Source organism: Eptesicus fuscus, chromosome 15, assembly GCF_027574615.1.
Source record: "Eptesicus fuscus isolate TK198812 chromosome 15, DD_ASM_mEF_20220401, whole genome shotgun sequence".
NCBI classification, from domain to species: domain Eukaryota; kingdom Metazoa; phylum Chordata; class Mammalia; order Chiroptera; family Vespertilionidae; genus Eptesicus; species Eptesicus fuscus.
This window is the reverse complement of record NC_072487.1, coordinates 74003423-74024279: the sequence shown is the minus strand read 5'-3', so window position 1 is coordinate 74024279 and position 20857 is coordinate 74003423. Positions and strand designations below refer to the sequence as shown.

General features: G+C 55.7%; 2 protein-coding genes and 1 non-coding gene across 9 annotated transcripts in view; 1 reads left to right on the top strand and 2 right to left on the bottom strand.

The window, feature by feature from the left end:
* Positions 1–178: 178 nt before the first annotated feature.
* GOLGA2 (golgin A2) lies at positions 179–16827 on the top strand. 5 transcript variants are annotated; one of them, XM_028127313.2, is made up of 27 exons: positions 179–274; positions 1737–1856; positions 3072–3152; positions 6321–6416; positions 6675–6718; positions 6839–6899; positions 7329–7388; positions 7566–7646; positions 8392–8430; positions 8650–8712; positions 8797–8890; positions 8988–9094; positions 10499–10557; positions 10871–11012; positions 12186–12275; positions 12389–12496; positions 12852–12939; positions 13319–13656; positions 13964–14077; positions 14720–14944; positions 15034–15109; positions 15317–15405; positions 15659–15877; positions 15967–16069; positions 16172–16278; positions 16347–16512; positions 16597–16827. In XM_028127313.2, the coding sequence occupies exons 1-27, from the start codon at positions 194–196 to the stop codon at positions 16791–16793; spliced, it is 3048 nt and encodes a 1015-aa protein (XP_027983114.2). In that variant the 5' UTR covers positions 179–193; the 3' UTR covers positions 16794–16827. The 5 variants fall into 5 exon arrangements, with proteins under 5 accessions (XP_027983114.2, XP_008150802.2, XP_027983117.2 ...); XM_008152580.3 differs by lacking the exon at positions 3072–3152; XM_028127316.2 differs by lacking the exon at positions 7566–7646.
* Positions 16823–16901, bottom strand: MIR9350 (microRNA mir-9350). Its single transcript, NR_129202.2, is given in 1 exon segment — positions 16823–16901. It is a non-coding gene; the product is annotated as a microRNA mir-9350 (primary transcript).
* A 929-nt stretch (positions 16902–17830) lies between these two features.
* Positions 17831–20857, bottom strand: part of DNM1 (dynamin 1) — a 41937-nt gene continuing 38910 nt past the window's right edge. The window contains exons 21-22 of one of the 3 annotated variants that reach the window (XM_054727398.1): positions 19927–19963; positions 17831–18121 (exon numbers count right to left, since the gene is read on the bottom strand). In XM_054727398.1, the coding sequence (XP_054583373.1) occupies positions 19942–19963 (22 nt within the window). In that variant the 3' untranslated portion in view covers positions 17831–18121; positions 19927–19941. Of the gene's footprint in view, positions 19096–19926; positions 19964–20857 lie in introns of all 3 variants that reach the window. The other 2 variants (XM_054727397.1, XM_054727399.1) reach the window with 2 other exon arrangements.

Here is a 20857-nt window from a genome sequence, read left to right as displayed (position 1 = left end):
TCCCGGCCGGAGCGGGCCTGGCCACGCCCCCTTCGCTTTCATCTTTCTCATAGACCAATGATATTGAAGAAGTAAGGCCACGCCCACACAGCTGCTGCCTGTAATCGCTCTGATCCCTCCTTTTTAGCTTCAATCGCCAAGATGCGCGGTGGCTGCCGGAAGCAATTCCGAGGTGGTTTCCGGGATCGCGGTGATGTGGCCCCCCCGTCTCCCTCCCCTTCCAGAGATGTCGGAAGAAGTCCGACAGAAAAAATTGGCGGAGGCCAGGAAAAAGGTAAAAGGTGCCGAGTCGTGGCTCCCCGACTTAGCCCAAGGTCCCTTGATGGCCGGATCGTGGTCAGAGTCTGTGCTGCCTCTAGAGGCACACGGGACCAGACCCCGGGCGCCCCTAGGCGTCCCCCCCAAAGTCTGCTCACCAGCCCCGCCCCCCACCCCCCCCTACCCCCGGCAGCTCAGCTCAGCTCCCGCCCTCGCTTGTCCGCCCCGGGTGACTTTGGGCTGGTGACCCCCGAGGTTCCCGGCTCCAGGCTCGGCCCTCGCCTCCTGCCGCCCGGAACCGGACCTCCTGGGCTCCCTGGGCTCCCAGGGCTTCCTATCTCCAGGGACCCGGATCCGGGCCCGGCGCTCCCTTCCCCCAGCGCGGAGCGGCGACTCGGGCGTCGGTTGGGAGGAGTGGAATGTAGTTCTGCCACAATCCCCCTGGAAACTGTCATTATCGCCCTAAGCCCCGTGTTTGATGTTGCGACCCAGTCTCCTCGTGTTTTCACCCCCTTTCCGGTTCTCTGGTCACGGCCCAAATTTCCAGCTTCAAGGGGACTCGGGACTCGGGGACTTAGGTCAGAGAGGTTTCAGGCTCCCTTACTCTAGACTGTACGTCATCCATAGACATTGGGAGCGTGAAAAGCCTGCATTGCACGGGTGAGCTGAGACTGACCATATCTCTGGGTGTCAATGGGGAGAATGTGTTTGGTTTGGTTTGGTTTTCTCCCAGGTTTCTACTCTCCAGAGAGACTTTGAAATTTTTCATCTGAATTCTCGTAACTCGTGTTCTAATTTCCTATGATTCTGGAATCAGATTGGCTCTCAGTGCTCTTTGGAGTGAGACCGGCTTATCCCCTGTGGAGCTCTGCACTTCACAGCTGGCAATCCTTCCCAAGTCTCCTCTCAACATGGAGTGCCACAGGAGAAAGCACCAGTTTTGCTGGATTCCCTTGAGAGAGAAAAAGCCTTTTGTGTTAATATACTTAGGGATGACATTTGCATAGATTTGTAAGATTACAATAGACTTCTCTGAAATGGTGGTTGGGTTGTCTTCTGTTACCACCCCAGATTCTCGAGGGTTGCGCCTTCACTGCCTTCTGCCATTAAGCCACATTGATGGAGAAGTTTGAGAAGTAGTGGTGTACATCTCCAACAGATACATAAAGAAGGGCCCTTATGTCTGATCACTTAAATGTTAACCCCTTCTACCTCTGGTTTTGTCCCCTGGAAGCTACTGCTTTATGGCATAACCCCCAGAACTCAGAGCCAGAAGACTTAGTTTAAATGCTATTACTGCCTTTATAAAAAAGCTTTGTTATCAGTCCATTTCTTCAGTCATTATGTAAGAGTTGCAACACCTTGTAGGGTTGTTGTGGCATTAAATCAGATGGCGAATGTGAATATTTTTTAAACTGTAAGATGTAAATCCACGGGTTTGTAGTTGTCAGGAGTCTCACCGCTTTTCCTTTTTGCAGTTGAGAGAATTCCAGCAGCAGCGAGGCATTGGCGCTCCTTCAGGAGCTAAGAAGAAAAAGAAGGTTAAAAATGGCAGTAGCCCCGAGACAACCACTTCTGATGGTCACTCGCCTGAGGATGTGAGTCCTGGCTTCCGGGGGGAGGGGTGCTCAGGGGGCAGTAGAGGGTGGAGGTTAAGGTTGTGGAAGAAGTATTCAGTACTGGTTAAGAATTCTGGGTTTGAATTTTTTTATTTTTAAATTATTTTTTATTGTTGAGGGTATTACAGATGTCCCCCATCCCCTCCCCTTTTTTTAAATTCTCACTCAAGGACATGCTTAGAGCGAAGGGCGAGAGAGAGAGAAACATCTATTGGTTGCCTTCTGTATGTGCCCCAATCAGGGATCGAACCAGCAGCCCAGGTATGTGCCCTGACCGGGAATGGGACTTGCAAGCTTCCATTGCACAGGACGATGCTCAACCAACTGAGCCACTATGGCCGGGCTTGAATTCTTAATTCTACCCCTCCCTCTGCTAGGAATATGGCTTGGGGCAAATTGTTTAAGCTATTTGGGCCGGTGTTTTCACATCAGTAAAATCAGGATAATATTGTGAAGTTTAAGTTACATTGTTGTTTTTATATTAATCCCTTAATACGGGGCCTGGTGTGGGGTAAATATCCAATAAAGGGTAGTTGCTATTGGTCCTGCTTATCTGGTGGCTTTTCTCATCCCCAGTCTCTGGGGGAAGCCAGGCTGTGAGAACAACCAGCAAAAGAGCCCCCCAGGGCATGGTGAGGAGAGCCCCGGGGTACAGTGAGGAGGACCCCAGGCACTGGATTAGGAATTTTGAGCCCGCCTCTGGGCAGCCTCAGGAAAATCACTTCCTCCGCCTGGCCTCAGTTTCCTCATTTGTGAGATGGTATTATTGGATCAGATTAGTGTCTTTCAAACTTATTTTTAGCTGTAATCCCTTTTGTTCATCAACCCTTTACTTGGAAGCCTGGTTTTTAAAGTGGAGGTGGGGGTCTGGAGCCCTGCCAGATTGGTCCCTAGCATCCTGGGCCTGAGGAGAGGGTCTGATGAGCTGCACTGGTCAGGTGACTCCACTCTATGTGACTGCATCGCTCGGGGGGCTTGTCCATCCGTTCATTTGTGTTGATTTCTGCCTGTGGCCAGGCAGCAAGTGTCTGTTTGGAAAGATGGCACCGGCCATGGTATTGATCCCCTTCTCTCTTCTCTAGCATTGAATTCCCCCGAACCCATCTCTTCTTCCTTCCCTGACTCTCTTGCCTCTCTCTAAGCCACTTTTCTATTTCTCCCCTACCCTTGTTTTTGCCTTTTCGCTTCCTGTAGATTCAGGATATTCTGAAGGTGTTGGTGTCCGACCTTAACCATTCCAATGGGGTAGCGCTCTCCCCATTGGACGATTGGAAGGTGAGGCAGTGCGGAGACCCCTCTCTGGCTTGTTCTCTCCCCGCTGTGCATGTCCCCGAGGCTTCTCTGGTTTGGGGGGTTCTTTAAACTCTGGCTTATTTTTATGTTGCTTTCATTAGCCCTTGGCCTGTTCGTGTCTGCTTTTTCACCTGCTTGGTTGGTTGGGTTTGTTTTCTTCCCCCACCTCTTTTATCCTCTTGGAGCAGGTGAGATGCACCTTGAAGGTTAAAGGTAATTTGGGAATAGCTTCCAGAACAGGTGTGTGGGGTTTGAGTTTTTTGAACCTCACGTGTTTGAACGGCCAGTGGTGCTGTCAGACTAAGAGGTTAAATAAAACCAAACCTTCAGGTCTTGCCCTGTGGGCATCTGTCCCCAAAAGAGCAACAGACTGCAGAGCAGTTTGTAATTTTTCAAGTAGATTAGTTTTGGTTTGAGAGTCAGCTATCTAGGGTTAAGAGAAAGGGAGTAAAAATCAAATATGGACACAACCATATCCAGTGGGCCCCGGAGAAGAGAGGGGAGGAACCAGGTCGAATGCCCACTGAGGGAGGCAGGCTGTGCTGAAAGGGGCAAGATAGAATGTGGCAACATTCCACATGCTCAGCTGAGAAGAAGTTGGTTTTACATGGACTTGAGGCTGGAGGGGGTGGCATTTGAGTCTGGTTTGAAGATCAGAGGTGGGTAACATCCGTCCATATGGAGAAGGGAGCATGGAAGCTCCTGGCCAAGGGCGTGGTCCAGGTAACGGCCAGGATTATGAGCTCACAGAGCACATTCCAGAAAGGCGGGCAGCCTGGTGTGTGCCGGGCCAGGAGATGACGTTCTCCGGGTGTGATGTTGGCACTTCCTCCTTAATTAACTTCCTGGGGGGACCTCTGCCAGGCCAGAGGAGTGGGGCTGAAATGGGGCCAGATCCTGTCGGAGGGGGCATGGGTGGAGGCCTGGGACTAGCCCTGCTGGCTGGTGTTAGAGTATTTCAGTCATCGGGACTACTCACACCCAGTCGGTCAGGTCTCTCCAGGTGCTGTGACTCACCTTGTCAGCTCCAGTGGCATGGGGAGGGCAGCACAGGCCTAAAGGAATTCTGAAGCTGGGTATTTACACTAATGATCTGTGCCATGTCCTTCTGTCCTTCTGAAATGAGGATGCAGATTCCCATAGTCCCTTCGTGCTTTTTTTTGGTGTGTGTTTTTAAAATATTTTTATTGATTTCAGAGAGGAAGGGAGAGGGAGAGATAGAAACATCGATGATGAGAGAGAATCATTGATTGGCTGCTTCCTGCATGCCCCCTAATAGGTATCAAGCCCGCAACATGGGCATGTGTCCTTGACCGGAATCTCTTCAGTCCACAGGCCAACGCTCTATCCACTGAGCCAAACCAGCCAGGACTTCTTGTTTTTAAATCCTCTCTTTATCAATAACTGCTTCCCACTTAAGTTTTCTACTCCCGTCATGCAGGCCTGTGATTGCAGTGTCTGGGCAGAAATATAGCATTTCCAGAAAGGGGGAATAATGGAGAAATAAAAAATAGTTTTTTTAATGGAATGGGACATTTGAGGGGAGTAGATAGTGTTTAATTTATTTTTAGACAGAAGAAGGGAGAGAGAGAGAAAAACATCTATGTGAGAGCCAAATACCTATCGGCTGCCTCCTGCATGCCCCCCCACTGGGGATCGAGCCCAAAACCCAGGCATGTGCCCTGACCTGGAATCAAACCCACAACCCTTCAGTGCATGGGACCATGCTCAACCAACTGAGCGTATTTTTTGTAAGTATGGACTTATAACTCCATACTTAGCTATAAGACTTAAAATTGTGAAATAACTTGGTTGCTCACGAATAGTCATGTTTACTAGTATATATTTAAGTCTTTAGAAAAGTACTTTTTCCCCTTCTGAGCTTTTTTGTGTCTAATGCTAGGGATGAGTGGGAATCCAAGATGCCAGGAGGGACCTAGAGCTTGCTGGGGCCCATGGCTGGGAGGGTGCCCACCTCCCCCAAAGTCTTCTGTCCGGTCAGCTCAGAACCCCTGCTCTTACCTATTAGAGTCAGTTGTGTAGGTTGGCAAGGCAACACCAGGTTCCAGGGCCAAAGGTCACAGAGTGGACAGTATGTAAATAACTCGACCCCACCGCAGCTCCTCCAGGTTCTGCAGCACTTGCTCTAAGGAGGGTGGCAGATTGGGACTTTCGGAGGCCAGAGCTGAGGGGTCCAGAGAGCAGGCACAACTCCCCCCGCCCCAGAGGTGCAGCCTCCTCCTCTGGGACCCAGCTTCGCTGGACAGCTCATGGCTCCCTAGCACTGTCCTTCGTCAAGCTTCAGCTTGTCACCCATCTTCCTGTCTCTCTGCCCATCTGGCCTGTTGGATGTTAGCTCTCTAGAGCCAGAGTCTTGGACCAGGTGTCAGGCCTGAGCCCGAAGAGAGGCTGGGGGGAGGGGCGCTGGTCGAGCAGGTGGGGCCAGTTGGGGAAGAGAGAGCGGCTTCTCCATGGCTCCTGGTCAATCCTGGCTGCTGTTCGGGAAGCCCAGTCCGCGGGTAGATATCTTACCTCTGCTTCCTCAGGTGGCTTCTTGGTTAGGTGGTTGTGTTGGAGCTAGGAGGTTGGGGTGGGGTTACTGTTTACCCCAGGAACAGGGAGAGGCTTCTAGTTGGAAAGCTTTATTCCCGGAAAAGACCTGAGTCAGGCAAACGCAGCCAGTGGTTGGTGGGAGGAGAGGGGGGAGGAGAGGCGAGTGAGAGAGGAAAGCTGTGCTGCCAGCTGTTGATCCGCTGCTTCATCACTGCGCCCTCTGCCCAGCAGGGGCCCAGGGTGAGGGTCCCTGAGGCACAGGCAGGCTCTCCCTTCTCCCTGGTTGGCACGCCTTCCTTCCACCTGCTGTGGCTGCCACAGGTCAGAGCCTGGTACTGTCTTGCTGCGCTCCAGGGGAACAAGGCCCCTGTGTTCTTGAAAGTCTTGCAGTCCTGCTTTGAGCTCTGGCCGGCCAGAAGGCTGCAGAGTGGCCCGAGCCCTGGGCCAGCCATGGCCACACCCCAGAGTGGCTCCCAGCATGTGTGACTGTCACTCTGTTGCAGCAACACCTGTCCTACCTGCTCCGCACCCCCGCATCCATGGCAGCGAGAAGCCTTTCCCGCATGTCCCCTAACCCCCTGCTCTTTTCTGTGCTAGGCGCCCAAAGACCACACGGCCCCTGCGGCTCTGCCTGCGGATGACACCATGTCCCCTGGCGGTGTCCTCTCCCCCAGTGCTGCTTCATCAGCTCAGGTTCGTGCCTCTTCCCCCTTCGCCCGCGGCCCCTCTGCCTTCACCCCTCTTCCTTCCCAGAGGGCTGGGCCCTCGTGATCTTCCCTCCTTTCTTCAGGCGGCTCGGTTCCAGGAGCCCAGCGCCCTTCCTGAGGACTAGGGTGGGGGAGGCCAAGGCCAGGTTTCCCTTCAGTGTTGGGGAGCTGGCAGGTTGTCAGAATGAGCTTGGCTCACCTCACCCCGGGGTTGTTCTCACCTCATGCGTTTCTTCCCAAACAGAATTATGATCCTGAAAATGTTCCCTTTGTCCTGTCTGAAAGCACGTGAGTGTCTCCTATGGGGGCAGCAGTTGCTAGGCTGAGGGAGTCGGGGCAGGCCACTGCCCATGACCCCTTCTTTCCCATCGAGCCTCCTGCACCCCTGACTCCTGTGTTCACCCCCAGATTCTCTTCTACTGAGAGCCTGCGTCAGCTTTCCCAGCAGCTCAACGGTCTCGTATGTGAGGTACCCCAGAAACTGGAGCCCAGAGGGAGCTGGAGTGGGGAGGAGAAACTGTGACAGGAATGGAGGCAGAGGTTCCCAAGAGGGAGGGAGGATGCTGGGAGCAGGCCCGCAGCTGGGTGAGGTTGAGCTAGGCGTTCCTTCGCTGAGCCTCTTCTCTGAAGCTGTGCGGATGAAGGAGTGGGACCACGAGATCAGTTACATCCTTTTATCCTGCTGCAGGAAGCACAGGAGGAGAGCTGCTGGGGAGGGTGGGTTGAGGGGGAGAGAAGAACCAGGAGAGGTTGGCACAAAGGGGTTATGGGAGGAGGGGGCCAACTTAGGAGGCAGAAAAGGAAATTTTGCCAGTTGCTGGGGAAGACAGGAAGTCGGAGGCTTAGGCGTGGAGAGGGCCAGAGAGCATCTCCATGTGAGCTCTTTCATCTCTCCTAGTCTGCGTCCTTCGTCAATGGGGAGGGACTAGCATCTTCTGCTAATATAAAGGCTCTGGAGGTGAGTGGCCCTGGACTATGGCCCAGTGACCCTGCAGGCCAGCCTCCGGACCCCAACGGAGGGGGCTGGGTACCCTGCTGCCAGCTGAGACCGCCCGGATACCCCCAGCCCTAATGATTGCTCTCTCTACCTCTCCCCCCACCCTCCTCCAACTCCTCCTCTCTGCATGCGCCTCAGAGCCGGTACCAAGAACTATCCCTAGCCCTGGATTCCAGCAATGTAACAAACAAACAACTCAGTAGCGAGATAGAGGAATTGGTAAGAGTCCAGTGGGGGCCCCTGATGCCACGCTGCCAATCTGGGGCTCTGGAGAAAGGGGCCGGGAGCCCCAGTGCCAAGGGAGAATGGGGTGCGGGGGCCTAGGCCTCAGCTGGAGGGACCCCCGAGTGCGGAGCATGTGGCATGGCTCTTTCTGTGGCTGCTCTCTGTCCTCCGCACACCACTGCTTGTCAAACCTTCTCCACACTTGCCCTGGGGGCACTATTTATCTAGGGAAAGAACTAGCCTGACTGTTGTTCTGGCCCTGACTCTGCCCCTAATTTGCTCTGTCTTTGACCTTGAACAAGTCACTTCTCTGTGGACTTCAGTGTCCTGAGGGTGTAGAAGTAGAGGGTATCGAAAGTCCCTTTTAGCTCAAAAAATCCAAGATGGAAAGGTCCTTTTCATTCCTATATCTCTGCTATTGAGGACAGAGCCTCTCCCGTGGTGTGTGCTCAGGAATATTCGTTGAGTGAGTGAGTGAATGAATGAATGAATGAATGCCCCCGTCCACACCACGAGCTGGCAGGGTGTCTTTCCCTCTCAAAGCCCATCGCTAGAGTTTTATGTCACTGTCCACTCAGGAATCCAGGGCACAGAACCACCCTAGGCCCAAAGTCTCTGCTTGGGAGCTTTGAAGTCTCCCTTTAAAAGCCATTCCTGGTCCCTGTCCATCCCTCCTTGGTCCGGGGAGCATAGTAAAGGGGATATAACCTCAGTCACCTTCCTTTGACTCTTTCCACAGAAACGGCAGAACCAGGAAATTGCAGATCAACTAGAAAAAGTAATGTGATTTCTTTGTCTACTCATTACACGCTGAGGGGCTGGAGGAGGACTCAGCCTGGAAAAATAAAGGGCCCATCCCTCCCTCCCCCGCTCCTGCCCCCTACCAGCCCGGCCTCATCGGTGGGCTTGTCCTGGGCCAGTGGTGGCATTCTGGAGCATGGGCTTTGCTGTTTCATTCCTCCTCCCAGTAAGAGGCGTTTCCTCTCTCTCCCCGCAGGAGAAGCAGGAATATAAGCAAAAGCTTGCGAAGGAACAGGGGGCGCTGAGAGAGCAGCTGCAGGTGAGCCGGCTGGAGCGTGCTCCTCGTGTCCCCCAGGTGTGTGCTTCCCTCTTGCTCAGCGCTTGTTTGGCTTTTCTCCCAAAGATTCACATCCAGACCATAGGGATCCTCGTGTCTGAGAAGACGGAGTTACAGACCGCGCTGGCCCACACTCAGCAAGCAGCCAGGCAGAAAACAGGTGGGAGTCTGCGCCTGCCCTGCCTCCTGCTTCAGCCCGGCACACGGGCCGGCCCTGAGGGGCCATCCTTCTTTGGACTTCGTTTCTGTCCTTCCAGGAGAGGCGGAGGATCTTGCTGGCCTCCTGCAGTCTTCCCAGCAGCGCGTCGGAGATCTGGAGCGGACGCTGTGTGCCGTCTCCACGCAGCAGAAGCAGGCGGACAGGGTGAGCCCAGCAGCCCACCCAGCCACTGGAGGCGCAGCGTCTCCGAGGCGGGAGTGAGCCTCAAGTTCCCTTTTTTTAAAGAAAAAAAGTTCTTTTTTTCTTTTTTTAAAATCTTCACCCCAGGATATGTTTTTCAATTTATTTTAGAGAGAGAGGAAGGGAGAGGGAGAGAAACATTGATTGGTTGCCTCCTATATATGTGCCTGCCTAAGGGATCAAACCCGCAACCTGGGTATGTGTCCTGACCAGGAATCAAACCTGCAACCCTCTGTGCACAGGACGGTGTTCCAGCCAACTGAGCCACACTGGCCAGGGCCCAAGGTCCCTTCTTTAGCGTGGAGTGTGCTGCCAGCAGGCAGCCGGGCCATTTCCCACCGCTTTACAGTTGTGCGGGTTGTTAGCAGCAGCCTGTGGATGAGGTGGTTGCTGTGGTTGTTGGGAGTGTGCTGTCCAGAGCCTGCGTGCCAGCCCTGCCCGTAACTGGCAGCGGGCCTTGGCCAAGTCCTAGGCACAGAACAGTATTTTTAATGTGTTATCCCGGGTGTAGAAAGGGGAGAAGTGTGTGTGTGATGTAAGTCATATCTGAAAGGACTCATAAAATCCCAGGGGGAGAGGAACAGAGTGGCTGGGAGACATGTCACTTCTGTGCCTTTTGAGTTTGGGGCTGAGTCAGTATCATCCATTAAAAAAATGAAAGATTACAATAAAAATTAAATTCCCCCCCCTCATATTGTGCCCCACCCCAGACCTGAGTGTTCAGTCATAAGTCTTTTTTTAAAAAAATACATATTTCTTTATTGATTTCAGAGAGGAAGGGAAGGGAGAGGGAGAGAGAGATAGAAACCTCAATGATGAGAGAGAATCATTGATCGGTTGCCTCCTGCACCCCCTCCCCCCCCACCACTGGGGATTGAGCCCGCAACCCTGGCATATGCCCTTGGCTGGAATCGAACCTGGGACCCTTCAGTCCGCAGGCCAACGCTCTATCCACGGAGCCAAACCGGTTAGGGCTTCAGTCATAACTCTTAAGTGGTTTTAGGCAAGTGAGTTAACCTCTAATGCTCCGTGTTGCTCACCTGTAAAATGGGAACAATAACAGTAACTGCTTCCTGTGGTGATTGTGAGGGTTCACAGGGTTAGCACAGTGCTGGGTCAAGTGCTCGATAGGGTGCAGCGTGACGAGGCTGATAGTGGTGACAGCAGCACTGACGCTCTCCTGGGCCTCTGTCGGCCAGCTGTGACGCTCTCTGCCTGCCTCTTCCACCCTCACCCAGTTCTCACTAAGCAAACGGGAACATGGGCTCGGAAGTGCTTTGGAAAAATGTAGTGCGACTGCATGCGAGAAAGTGTTGCTGTTACTCTTCGTCTGCCAGCCCACCTGACCCCACCTTTCTATGTTTGCAGCACAACAAAGAACTCACCAAAAACCGTGATGCCCTAAAGCTGGAGTTATACAAGAACAAGTAGGATGGGGTGGGGTGGGGGGGGCAGGGGGCCTGGGCTGGGTGGTGTGCTGGGAAGCGGGAGGGATACGAGTAGCATGGCGAGGAGGTTGTCCAGGTTGGACACGTGCAGCCTGCTCTAGTCCTTGCTGTGCTGACTCATGCTTAACCTCATGCAGCTCGTGTCCTTTTCTCTGGCCGGTCACTTGTGACTCTTGATCTAGTCCCTTCCCATGCCACTAGTCTGCGGTTCTATGGTGAGGGCGGTGGGTTGATGCCACGGTGATCCTTTCTGTTCTTTATTCATGCCTTTCTCCACTGCCTCTGGCCACAGCAAAACTAATGAAGACCTGAAGCAGGAGAACTCGGAACTGCAGGAGAAGCTTCGGGTCTTGGTGACCGACAAAGAGGCCTCGCAGCTCAGGGTGGAAGAGCTGCAGAAGAAGCTGGAGATGTCGGAGCTGCTGCTGCAACAAGTGAGGGCCTGGGCCCAGGGAGCCCCGGCCCCCTCCAGCTGGGGCCAGGCCTCTGCGCTCATTGTGGGTGACCCCGAGCCAGGAGCTGGAAAGCTTGGATCCTTGTTCTGGTCCTGCCGTGGAATCTTCTAGTTTCTGATAAAAATCTACAACTTGGGGCCCTGCCCTGAACTGTGGAATCAGAATCTCAGGGTTTAGGAATTTTTCATTTTTGTTTTTAAAAGCATCCTGATTGAAAACCGTTGTTTTATAGATGACATTGATCAGGCTGGCCCCTGAGTCTGTTTTCTTCCTTTTTTGGGGGACCGAGCCGCCAGGTAGTCAGGGTGCCCGGGTCAGAGAGCTCCTCCTCTTCATTTTCTCCACGCTGAGCAATTCTCTGCCTTCATGGAACTAACTCCCTTCCACTGGGGTCTGTCTGCCCTCCGGAGCAACACAGGAAAAGTCTCAGCTCTTTCCCAAGACAGACCTGCAGACACTTTGAAAGGGGGTGTGTGTGAGTTCCGTCTTCCCTAAGACCTTTTCTGAGCTAAACACCCTCCTGATTGCTGTCTCCTGGGTGTGACCTGGTTGTCAGGGACCCCAGAGTGAAACCCCATTCTTCAAATTTGGTCTGGCCTGGGCAGCCAGCAGACTGCTGTTCCCGAGATAGGCAGTCTAGCAAGTGGCCGGCTGGAGAGAGGAGAAGTTAGAGCCTCAGGGTGCTCTGAAGTTCAGATGGCTGCTCATACTTTTGACCCAACCACTCCATCTTGAGGGTCAGCCCCATGTGTAATCTCACTCGCTGTAGCCATCTAAAAGGCCCTCAGGAAGGGTATGACGAACGTATGCTATATTCATATGTTGGCCTACTGTGCCACCGTTACAAAATTAAATATACCTTGTACACAGCAAAGTGAAAGTAAGTTGCAGAACCATATGTGAATGCATCCCAAGACACCTGGAATAGGCACACCGGATTGGGAGGATTGAATCAGGTGGAAAGGTTGGGAGGACTTCGAACACTCACTGAATAGCTTACAATGCGTATTTAGTAAATATAAACCTATGGACATGGTACTAACATAATGAGGCTAGAGCTCTTTATTGACCCTGAGTTGTTCAGACCCTTTGGGGAGTATTGTGTGGAACCGCCAGGGCTCCCCAGATCTAACCTCATTTTCCACCATCCAGTTTTCCAGTCAGTCTGAAACCCCTGACAGGAAGGAGCAGTTACAGCAGGCGCTGGAGGAGCGGGCGCAGCTGGAGACACATGTGGAGCAGGTGCGGCTTTGCGGAGGGAGGGGTGTGAGGGGAACGACGCCAGGTGCCCGATAGGGTGCAGCGTGGGAGAGGCTGGTGCCAGCCCCGGCTGACTTCTGCGCCCGTTCCTGCAGCTGAAGGAGTTGCTGAAGCAGCTACAGATGGAGAGAGACCAGTACGCAGAGAATCTGAAAGAAGAGAATGCCATCTGGCAACAGAAGATGCAGCAGATGTCAGAGCAGGTGAGAGGTGACCTCGGCCCCCACCTTAAATAGGCCACTTGCTCTTTCTGGGCATCTGTGAAATGGGAATCATATCACTGGTGTGTGCAGGTAGATGTGTATGTGTTCTTTTTTTAATTTTTAAAAATTTTATTTGAGAGAGACACTGATTTCCACTTATTTAGGCACAATTGGCTGATTCTTATTTGTGCCCTGACGGGATAGAACCCACAACGTTGGCTCATGGGGTCAATGCTCTGACCAGCAGCCGCCCAGCCAGGGCTGGGTGTGTGTTCTGTAGGTGGGGGCAGAGAGGGAGATGGTCGCGTGGCCACCGCTCCATCCCCTCCCTCCATACTCTCCGTGCTTTGGGCAGGTGTGCAAGCTGAGGGAGGAGAAGGAGCTGAGCGTGAGTCAGGTGCAGGAGCTGGAGACCAGCTTGGCCGAACTGAGGAATCAGATAGGTAAGCTGAGGCTGGAGTGATCTGGGAGCAGGGCTCATGTCGGGGAGCCCGAGAGGCTGGCTAGAATGCCCCCGAGGAGGGGGGCGGATGGAAGGACATTGTGGCACAGGGAAAGAGGAGTGTACCAGGAGCTGACAAGTCTTGCAGTCTCTCTGAGCCTCAGTGTCTCCATCTGAAAAAGGGTGGAGTGTGCACTGTCAACCCAGAGTTGTCCTGAGCATGAAAATGTAGAGAACTAACTCCATTGAAAGTATCTTGAAAGATTGAACATCATAGGAGTGTGGGAATTACTAGCAGGAAGCCAAGATTTGGGGTGAGGAGCCCGAATTAGCTGTGGACCAAGAGGTGAGAGGCCCTTATTGTCTGCTTGCCTCCTCAGCTGTCCCCCCACCCCAGGAGCCCCCGGCAGGGCCCTCGGAGGCAGAAGAGCGGCTACAAGCCCAAGCGGAACAGCTACAGCAGGAACTGGAGGTCCTGACAGGGCAGCTGCGGGCCCAAATTCAGGACAATGAAAGTTTGAGTCGCCTGAATCAGGAGCAGGGGCAGCGACTGCTGGAGCTGGAGCAGGAGGCCGAGCGCTGGGGCGAGCAGGCGGAGATGCGCAAGCAGATTCTGGAGGACATGCAGAGCGACCGCACCACCATCAGCCGTGCGCTCTCCCAGAACCGCGAGCTCAAGGAGCAGCTGGCTGAGCTGCAGGACAGCTTCGTCAGGCTGGTGCGCAGCCCTGCTTGCCCAGCCTCCCTTGCGAAGTCTTTTCCTGTGGGGCAAGACACTTAACCCCTCTGGGCCTTTGTTTTCCCACCTTTAAAATGGGGTGGATGGTCCTTATGTGAAATGGAGCCTGTGAAGGCATCCTATGACCCAGGGAGGCCATGTCAGTGAATGTGGGGAAGCGGGGAGTGGGGGGTTCTCTCCTGCTTCTACCCTTTCCTGAACTGTGTGTGTGGGGGCGGGGGGAGGTCATCAAATCCTGGTGTCTCCAGCTGCATTGGGTGGCCACTAATTGCTTCTCTCTGTCCAGACCAACGAGAACATGGAGATCACCAGCACGCTTCAGACGGAGCAGTATGTCAAGAAGGAGCTGGCCAAGAAGCTGGGCCAGCTGCAGGAGAAGCTGGGGGAGCTGAAGGAGACGGTAACGCTGCCCCGGCCGAGAAGGGCTCAGACAGGCACTGGCCCCTGGGGCGGAGGCACTTGGGCAGGGATGAGCTGGGTGCCGGGGCCAGAGCTGAGGCAGCTCCCGCCTGGAGAGACAGGCGGTCCCTGAGTTCTTCAGAGCCTGTGACTGCGTTGCCCTCTGCCCTCTGACCTGTACAGGTGCGTAGCCCTGTGCTGTAGGTCATCTCCAGTGGAGGCATTGAGCTCGCTGAGAGGGGAAGAGATGTGGTATATGGTGGGCGGCTCTTTGCAGTCAGCCCTGGCTTCTAACCTCAGCCCCTCTAGTCCCTATTCACGTCACATCTCTGAGCTCAGTTTCCTTAACTTGAAAGGAGATTAGCACTTTCCTCATAGCGGTCTGAGGATTAAATGAGAATCATGCATGTAGTCTCAGGCATTTAGTGTGCAACTTAGCAGATACTGGTTGGCGCGCTCTGTTTTTCCACAAGCCTGTGGCCTAAAGTGAAAACAGAAAGCCGGTTGTTAGGAGGTATGAGCCTGGGTGAAGGCGGCATGGGACTCTGGACAAGGGGGGCAGAGGCCTGGGCAGAGGTCTGTGCTGATCTCTGAAGCGGGAAGCAGGCCACCACCTGCCCTCACGCCCGGGGTCTTCCCGCAGGTGGAGCTGAAGAGCCAGGAGGCCCAGGGTCTGCAGCAGCAGCGGGACCAGTACGTGAGCTACCTGCAGCAGTACGTGGCCGCCCACCAGCAGCTGGCCGCGGACAAGGAGGCCCTGCAGAAGCAGGTCCTGGTGCACGCCCAGCTCCTGGAGCAGCAGCAGCAGGAGGAAGTGCAGAGCCGGGAGGAGGCCAAGCAGGCCCGCCAAGCGTTGCAGGAGACCCAGGTGAGGCAGTCGGAGTGCTGGGCCGCTGAGCCCTGAGTGGGAAGGCCTGCAACCTGTGTCCCTTCTCACGCTCTTTCCTGGCCCCTTAGGGGCTCCTGGAGGCTGTCAACCAGCAGAACCAGCAGCTACAGGCCCAGCTGAGCCTCATGGCTCTGCCTGGGGAAGGTAATTGGAACTACCCAGAGGGAGGAGCCCGAGCCCGAGGAGGAGGGGACTTTAGCAGCAAAGAGTTGAGTTAGAAGAGACCTTTAGGACAGCGAATCCTTTTCCTCTGGGGTCAGTGAGGTGGGCAGAGCGGGGTCCCGAGCTGTCTTCCTGGGCTGCTCACTGCCCTGTGGGGTTGTCTGAGGCCCCTTTGGCTGCCCCCAACAGGAGATGGACTGGATGGAGAGGAGATGGAGGAGGAGGCTCCGCGGCCAAAGCTGAGCATACCGGAGGACCTAGGTAGCCGAGAGGCCATGGTGAGCTGACCTCCCTGCCCTTTTCCTGTCCCACCTTCCTGCCTCCCTCTGAGGTCCCTTCTCACCTCTTGGTTTCTACCCTCTAACTTCTCTTGATTCCCAACCTCCCCTGGGAGCCAGTGGTCAGACACCACCCCCTCCTTGAACCACAGATGTGTCCACAGAGAGAGGCCCTGTGATGGGAAGGGCCGCGCTGCCTCCCGCTGTGCTGAGCATTCCCCCGCAAAAGCACACACGCACCTCTTGCCCGCAGGTGGAATTTTTTAACACGGCCTTAGCCGGTGCTGAGGAAGAACGGGCACAGCTGCGGAGGGAGCTGAAGAAGCAAAAGCTACACTGCCGGCACCTGGCGCAGCTGGCAGCCCCATCCCAGCGCAGGCTGGAGGCGGAGACCCCAGCCCCGAGCACCGAGGGGGACAGTGTGCCTGCGGAGACCCACCAGGCCCTCCAGGTGGCCATGGACCAGCTGCAGGTGAGTGAGTGTCGCCTGGCCAGGGCCAGGAGGGTGGGGGTGGGCGGGGCAGGTGGCTGCTGAGCCCTGCCCCTGCTTTGTGGCTGCAGAGCCGCTTTACAGGGGTCATGCAAGAGAACGTGGATCTGAAGGAGCGGGTTGAGGAGCTGGAGCATCGCTGCATTCAACTGTCCGGAGAAACAGATACTATTGGTGAGCGGGAAGGCCCGGGCCCGGGGCGGGGAGCACTGCATGGTGGGTGGGGATCCCAGCAGCTGAGCCCTGTCCACCCGCTGCCCTCCCCCCTCTTCGCAGGAGACTACATCACCCTGTATCAGAATCAGAGGGCGGTACTGAAGGAGCGCCACCGGGAGAAGGAGGAGTACATAAGCCGGCTGGCTAAGGACAAGGAGGAGATGAAGGTAGGGCCCTGACCGCCTCTGTGGGCGGGGCCAGGGCCGGGCGGGCTGCTGAGTGCCTCTCTCTCCAGGTGAAGCTACTGGAGCTGCAGGAGCTGGTGGTGCGCCTGGTTGGTGAGCGCAATGAATGGTATGGCAGGTTCCTGGGGGCTGCCCAGAACCCTGCTGGGGAGCCCACGACAGCACCCCCGGCCCCCCAGGCCCCCCAGGCGACTGGAGCTGCTCTCAGCCAAGGCGGTGAGTAGAGCTCTCGGAGCGGGTGAGTGGGCAGGTGGGTGGGGGAGAGCGCTCCCAACACTCAGAGCCCTGCCTTCTCCAAAGATCTGCACGAGGTGAGCCTCGCGGACGGCGTGGAGCCGGGCCCTGCTGCACTTGAGAACTCCACCGCCCAGCAGATCATGCAGCTGCTGTGTGAGCTGCAGAGCCCCCAGGAGTACCCAGGCTTGAGCAGAAACCCCTGCATCCCCTTCTTCTACCGGGCCGATAACGATGCTGGGGTGAAGATCATGGTGATCTAGTAACTTGACACTACCCCTGGAGAATTATAATAGGGGCGGCAGGGATGGGGTGCAGGGATTGGGTGAGGAGAGCCCACCCAGTCCCTGCACCCCATCCCTGCCGCTCCTATTATTATTATAATGCAAGAATAAACTTATTTATTGATAACATATGACAGAGGAAGGAGGTGGGGATGGGGTTGATTCGACTCTATTTGTTTTATTTCGGAATAAATGGATTTAGCCATACTGCCTTGTGTGTGTGTGTTTGTTTTTAAAATATGTTCTTAGTGATTTCAGAGAGAGGAAGGGAGAGGGAGAGAAACATCAATGAGAGAAAAACACTGATCAGCTGCCTCCTGCACGGAGCCCACAACCTGGGCATGAGCCCTGACCGGGAATCGAGCCATGACCTGGTTCATAGGTGGACGCTCAGTCACAGCCACGCCAGCCAGGTGCCTTGTGTGTTTCTGTTTCCGGTCACTGGGCCTTGGGTCCTGTGCCTGGTACTGAACAGGCTTCTGCATTGTGTGGAGCCCCAGGGTGTCTGAGCACGCCCAGCGGGGGTGTTGGAGATCTGGACCTGTCATATGCTGCTTGGTAAAGCCTGGGGGACTCCAGGGGTCAGCCACAGGGCTCTCCAGGGCAGTCCTGCCTGAATGGCTGACAGACTCAGAAGACTGATCTAACCCTGCGGAGGGAAAGCAGCATCCCAGCACCCAGAGAGCCGACTTCCAGGCCAGGTCATTCCATGACCCTGCCCACAGGTGGCCTGTTTGTTCAGTCCCTCCACCCTGCGGCCCACACCCCACCTCCTCCCTCCAGGCTGATGGTGCTCCTGCCCCCTAGTGGTCAGAGCAGGATTCACAGGATGAGGACCTGCTAATACCCAGGTGCTTTCCCAGTAGCCGTGGAAAGGGTGGGGCCTGGTTTTATCATTCCTTACAGCACCCTAGCAATGGCTGGGTCCCCCCCACCCCTGCACCCCAATGTTAAACCCTCACCTCTCTGAGTGCCACAGACAACACAAGCCAGCAGAGGACACACTTTTTCCCCATTGTCCAGAAATGGGTTTTATTCTCAGCCAAGAGACAGTAAGACTGGTAGCGGTCAGAGAACCACGCAACTGCCAATACAGCACCCCTGCGCAGGAGGAGGGCGGGATGGGATGGCAGCAGAGGGGGCTGGCTGTCACAGGCTGGGTGGGCATGACAGGGAAGCTCATCGGAGGTGGCACGCTTTGGAGGAGGATGTCAGGGTGACAGTGTTCCCTTATAGTTGGGCCACAAGACTCCTCAAGGACAGCACGGTAATTCCCAGCACTAGAGGTGAGGCTGTGGCAGCCATATCTGTGTGCATGTATATATATATATGTATAATATATGGTTATTTATAGATATTTATAGAACGGAGCGGGAGAAATACCACAGAGGGGCACAAGTTTCACCAACGTCACGCTGGGTGTGTCAGCTCACCACTACAACAGACTAAGTCACAGATGAAGGGGGAGGCCTTGGGGCTGGGAGCCACTGTCAAGTCACAGAACAGCCGTCCGGGCAGGCTTGGAAAGAGAAGTCTCCGAGGAATAGAGGGATCTGATTAGAGGTCGAAGGGGGGCCTGGGGCTCTCAGGACGGGATGGACTTGCCTGACCCGATCGGCTGGCAGTTGGAGAGGAAACAGAGAGAGAGAGAACAGGAGAGAGGAGGGAGAGAGCTGGTAAGGCAGGGGCAGCTGAGCCCGCAGGGGGGTGAGGGGAGGGCAGGGGAAGAAGATGCAGGTGAAGGTGTGGGCAAGGATTCCGGAAGAGAGGGGAGAGATGAGAAAGGGAAGGTGGAAGGGAGGAGCTGGAGATGGGCGGGGGCCAGAGCTTTGTGGGGTCTGGGCTGGAGGCTGGGGTGGCCCTCCCCTTGCCACGCACGCTGGTCTCTCACACACCACCAGGCAGTGCACCCACAGCTCCAGACACATGCTCAGCCCCCTCTGGCTTCCTTCTGTGGTTCCCTATCCTCAACCCACTGGCCCAGGCCACCACTAGCCTCAGGAGGACGGGGCTCTGAGCCCCAGGCAACAGCCGCCAGGCCTGATGGAAAAGGCAGGAGGAAGAACACTGTTTGAACCAGGAGGGCAGAACTACAAGGACGGCTGGAGGGAGCCCTGGAGGCCTCTCTGGGTGGGCAGAGAGCCCAGGAGTCTCTGAGGGACCCTGGGGAGGTGGAGGACAGGCAGCTGGATGCCAGTGGCCACAGGCTTATAAGTCTAAGAGGGGAGCCTCAGGTGGTCGGGGGACCGCAGGTCGCGTAGGTGAGGCTGGGCCCTTCCTGCTGGGGAAAAGCAGAAGAATGCGAGTCAGCAGCCGGGACCGAGTGGCGGCGGGTTCACTGGGCGAGTCTGCGGCCCAGCGGGGATGGAACTCAGAGAGGCTGCCCTGCCCGGTCAGCAGACACTGCCGTCCCGCTGGCTGAAAAGTGTAGGCCACCTCTAGGAGCAACAGGCCCCGGTCTGTGAGCCCTTGGCTGGCTGGGTGCTTCACCCGGGGCCGAGAACGCTGCCTTCAGGCGTGGCAACACCAGGGAGCAGGGGAAGGGGCTGCGGGCTGGTGGTGTGGATAGGACCCCGAGGCTTTCAGAAATCATCCAACAACCAGAGCCTTCTCCCGAGATCACTGCATAACAGAGGTGGGACACTGCCCTCCTCTGCCCTCTGGTGGATTCGGGTCCTAGAGCTCCAAGGCTGCGAGCTGGCCTCCTGCCCCAGCAGCAGGGCTGACTGGGGAACGAGTATGGCACCCCAGGGTGAAGTCCCAAGGCTGCCTGAGCCCCAGCTCCCTGCCCCTACACCATAAACCACGAGCTCTCTGCCTCTGGCAGCGCCGGAGAACACCATGTCTGCCAGCTCGGTGCGGAGCCGGCCCAAGAGCCGCCAGGCTCAGCCACGGAGGTCCTGAGCAGTGGCACTGAGTCCCGAGGCTCGCTGAGAAGGGAGGTGAGAGCAGCTGGCAGTGAGGACAGAAGGAGGAAAGAGTAAGTCTGGAGCTGCAGAGGGGAGAGGGCGGGGAGCCTGGCTCTGAAGGCCCGGTGTGCCCCCCCGTGTGGAGCTGGTGCAGCAGGGGCAGACACACCATTCATGCAGCAGGCCAAGAGGCATGTACCTACCGTGGCTGACGCTCCTCAGGGGTCACTGATAGTGATTCTGAAAGACAGCACGAAATCAACATGGCAGTTCACACGCACGGACAGGGCAGGCCTGGGGGTGGCGGACACGCTCACGCACACGCACGGGCGTGCACACAATGCTGTGAGGCCCCACAGCCCCGCATGCACACGCTGACACACATGCCCACAAACAGCACGCATACACCTCTCCCGCCTCCCACTGCCCAGCACCCCCACTGGCTGGCACGTGCAGCATGGATCTGGGGCATGCAGCCACTTGGCACACTGAAGCACACGCGTGGCCTGAGTCACAACACAGAAGCTCGCCCGCATACAGGAGGCATTTGCACCAGCTCCCTGCACACTCATGCCTGGCGTGCTCAGAGGGCCGTCTGCAATGCTCCATAGAATCGGTTTTGCTTTCTTAGGGTCCAGTTGTAATTTCTCTGCCCAAGAGCCTTCCATGGCTCCCTGCTACCCACCATGTTGAGTCCTAACCAGTCCAACTTTTCTGTGGACTCTGAGGGTTCTTCAAGCTGTCCCATTGCACCCAGGGCAACCTTTGCTTATTCTTCCTCGTTCTATCTGCACTCTGCTCTGGCCAGCGGCTCTCCTCAGTGCATCCCACACCAAGCCTTTGCCCACACAGCTGCTCCCTACCCAAATGCCTCCCAACTCCTGACAACCTGAGCCTTCTCAGTCAGCACCCAGACCTCACTGATGTCCAGCTGCCCTGAGACTCGCTGAGACTGCTCTCTTCCCTAAGGCAGGGCCATGATTTGCCAAATGTTGCCTGTGTGTTAGCAAAACTGGAGTTAGAGCAGGTACCAAATCTTCCAGTTCCCATATGTCAGACCTCAGCACAGACCTGGGCATGTCAAATATCCTCCAGAACCTGAACTCACGTTGGAAGTTAGCCAAGTGCTCGGAG

Bases quoted from the DNA above. Each gene is read 5' to 3' on its own strand.
- GOLGA2 (XM_028127313.2), top strand. From the start codon at position 194: ATGTGGCCCCCCCGTCTCCCTCCCCTTCCAGAGATGTCGGAAGAAGTC. The intron at 10,558-10,870 runs GTAGGATGGGGT...CTCTGGCCACAG, and splicing joins CTGGAGTTATACAAGAACAA to CAAAACTAATGAAGACCTGA. The intron at 16,513-16,596 runs GTGAGTAGAGCT...CCTTCTCCAAAG, and splicing joins AGCTGCTCTCAGCCAAGGCG to ATCTGCACGAGGTGAGCCTC.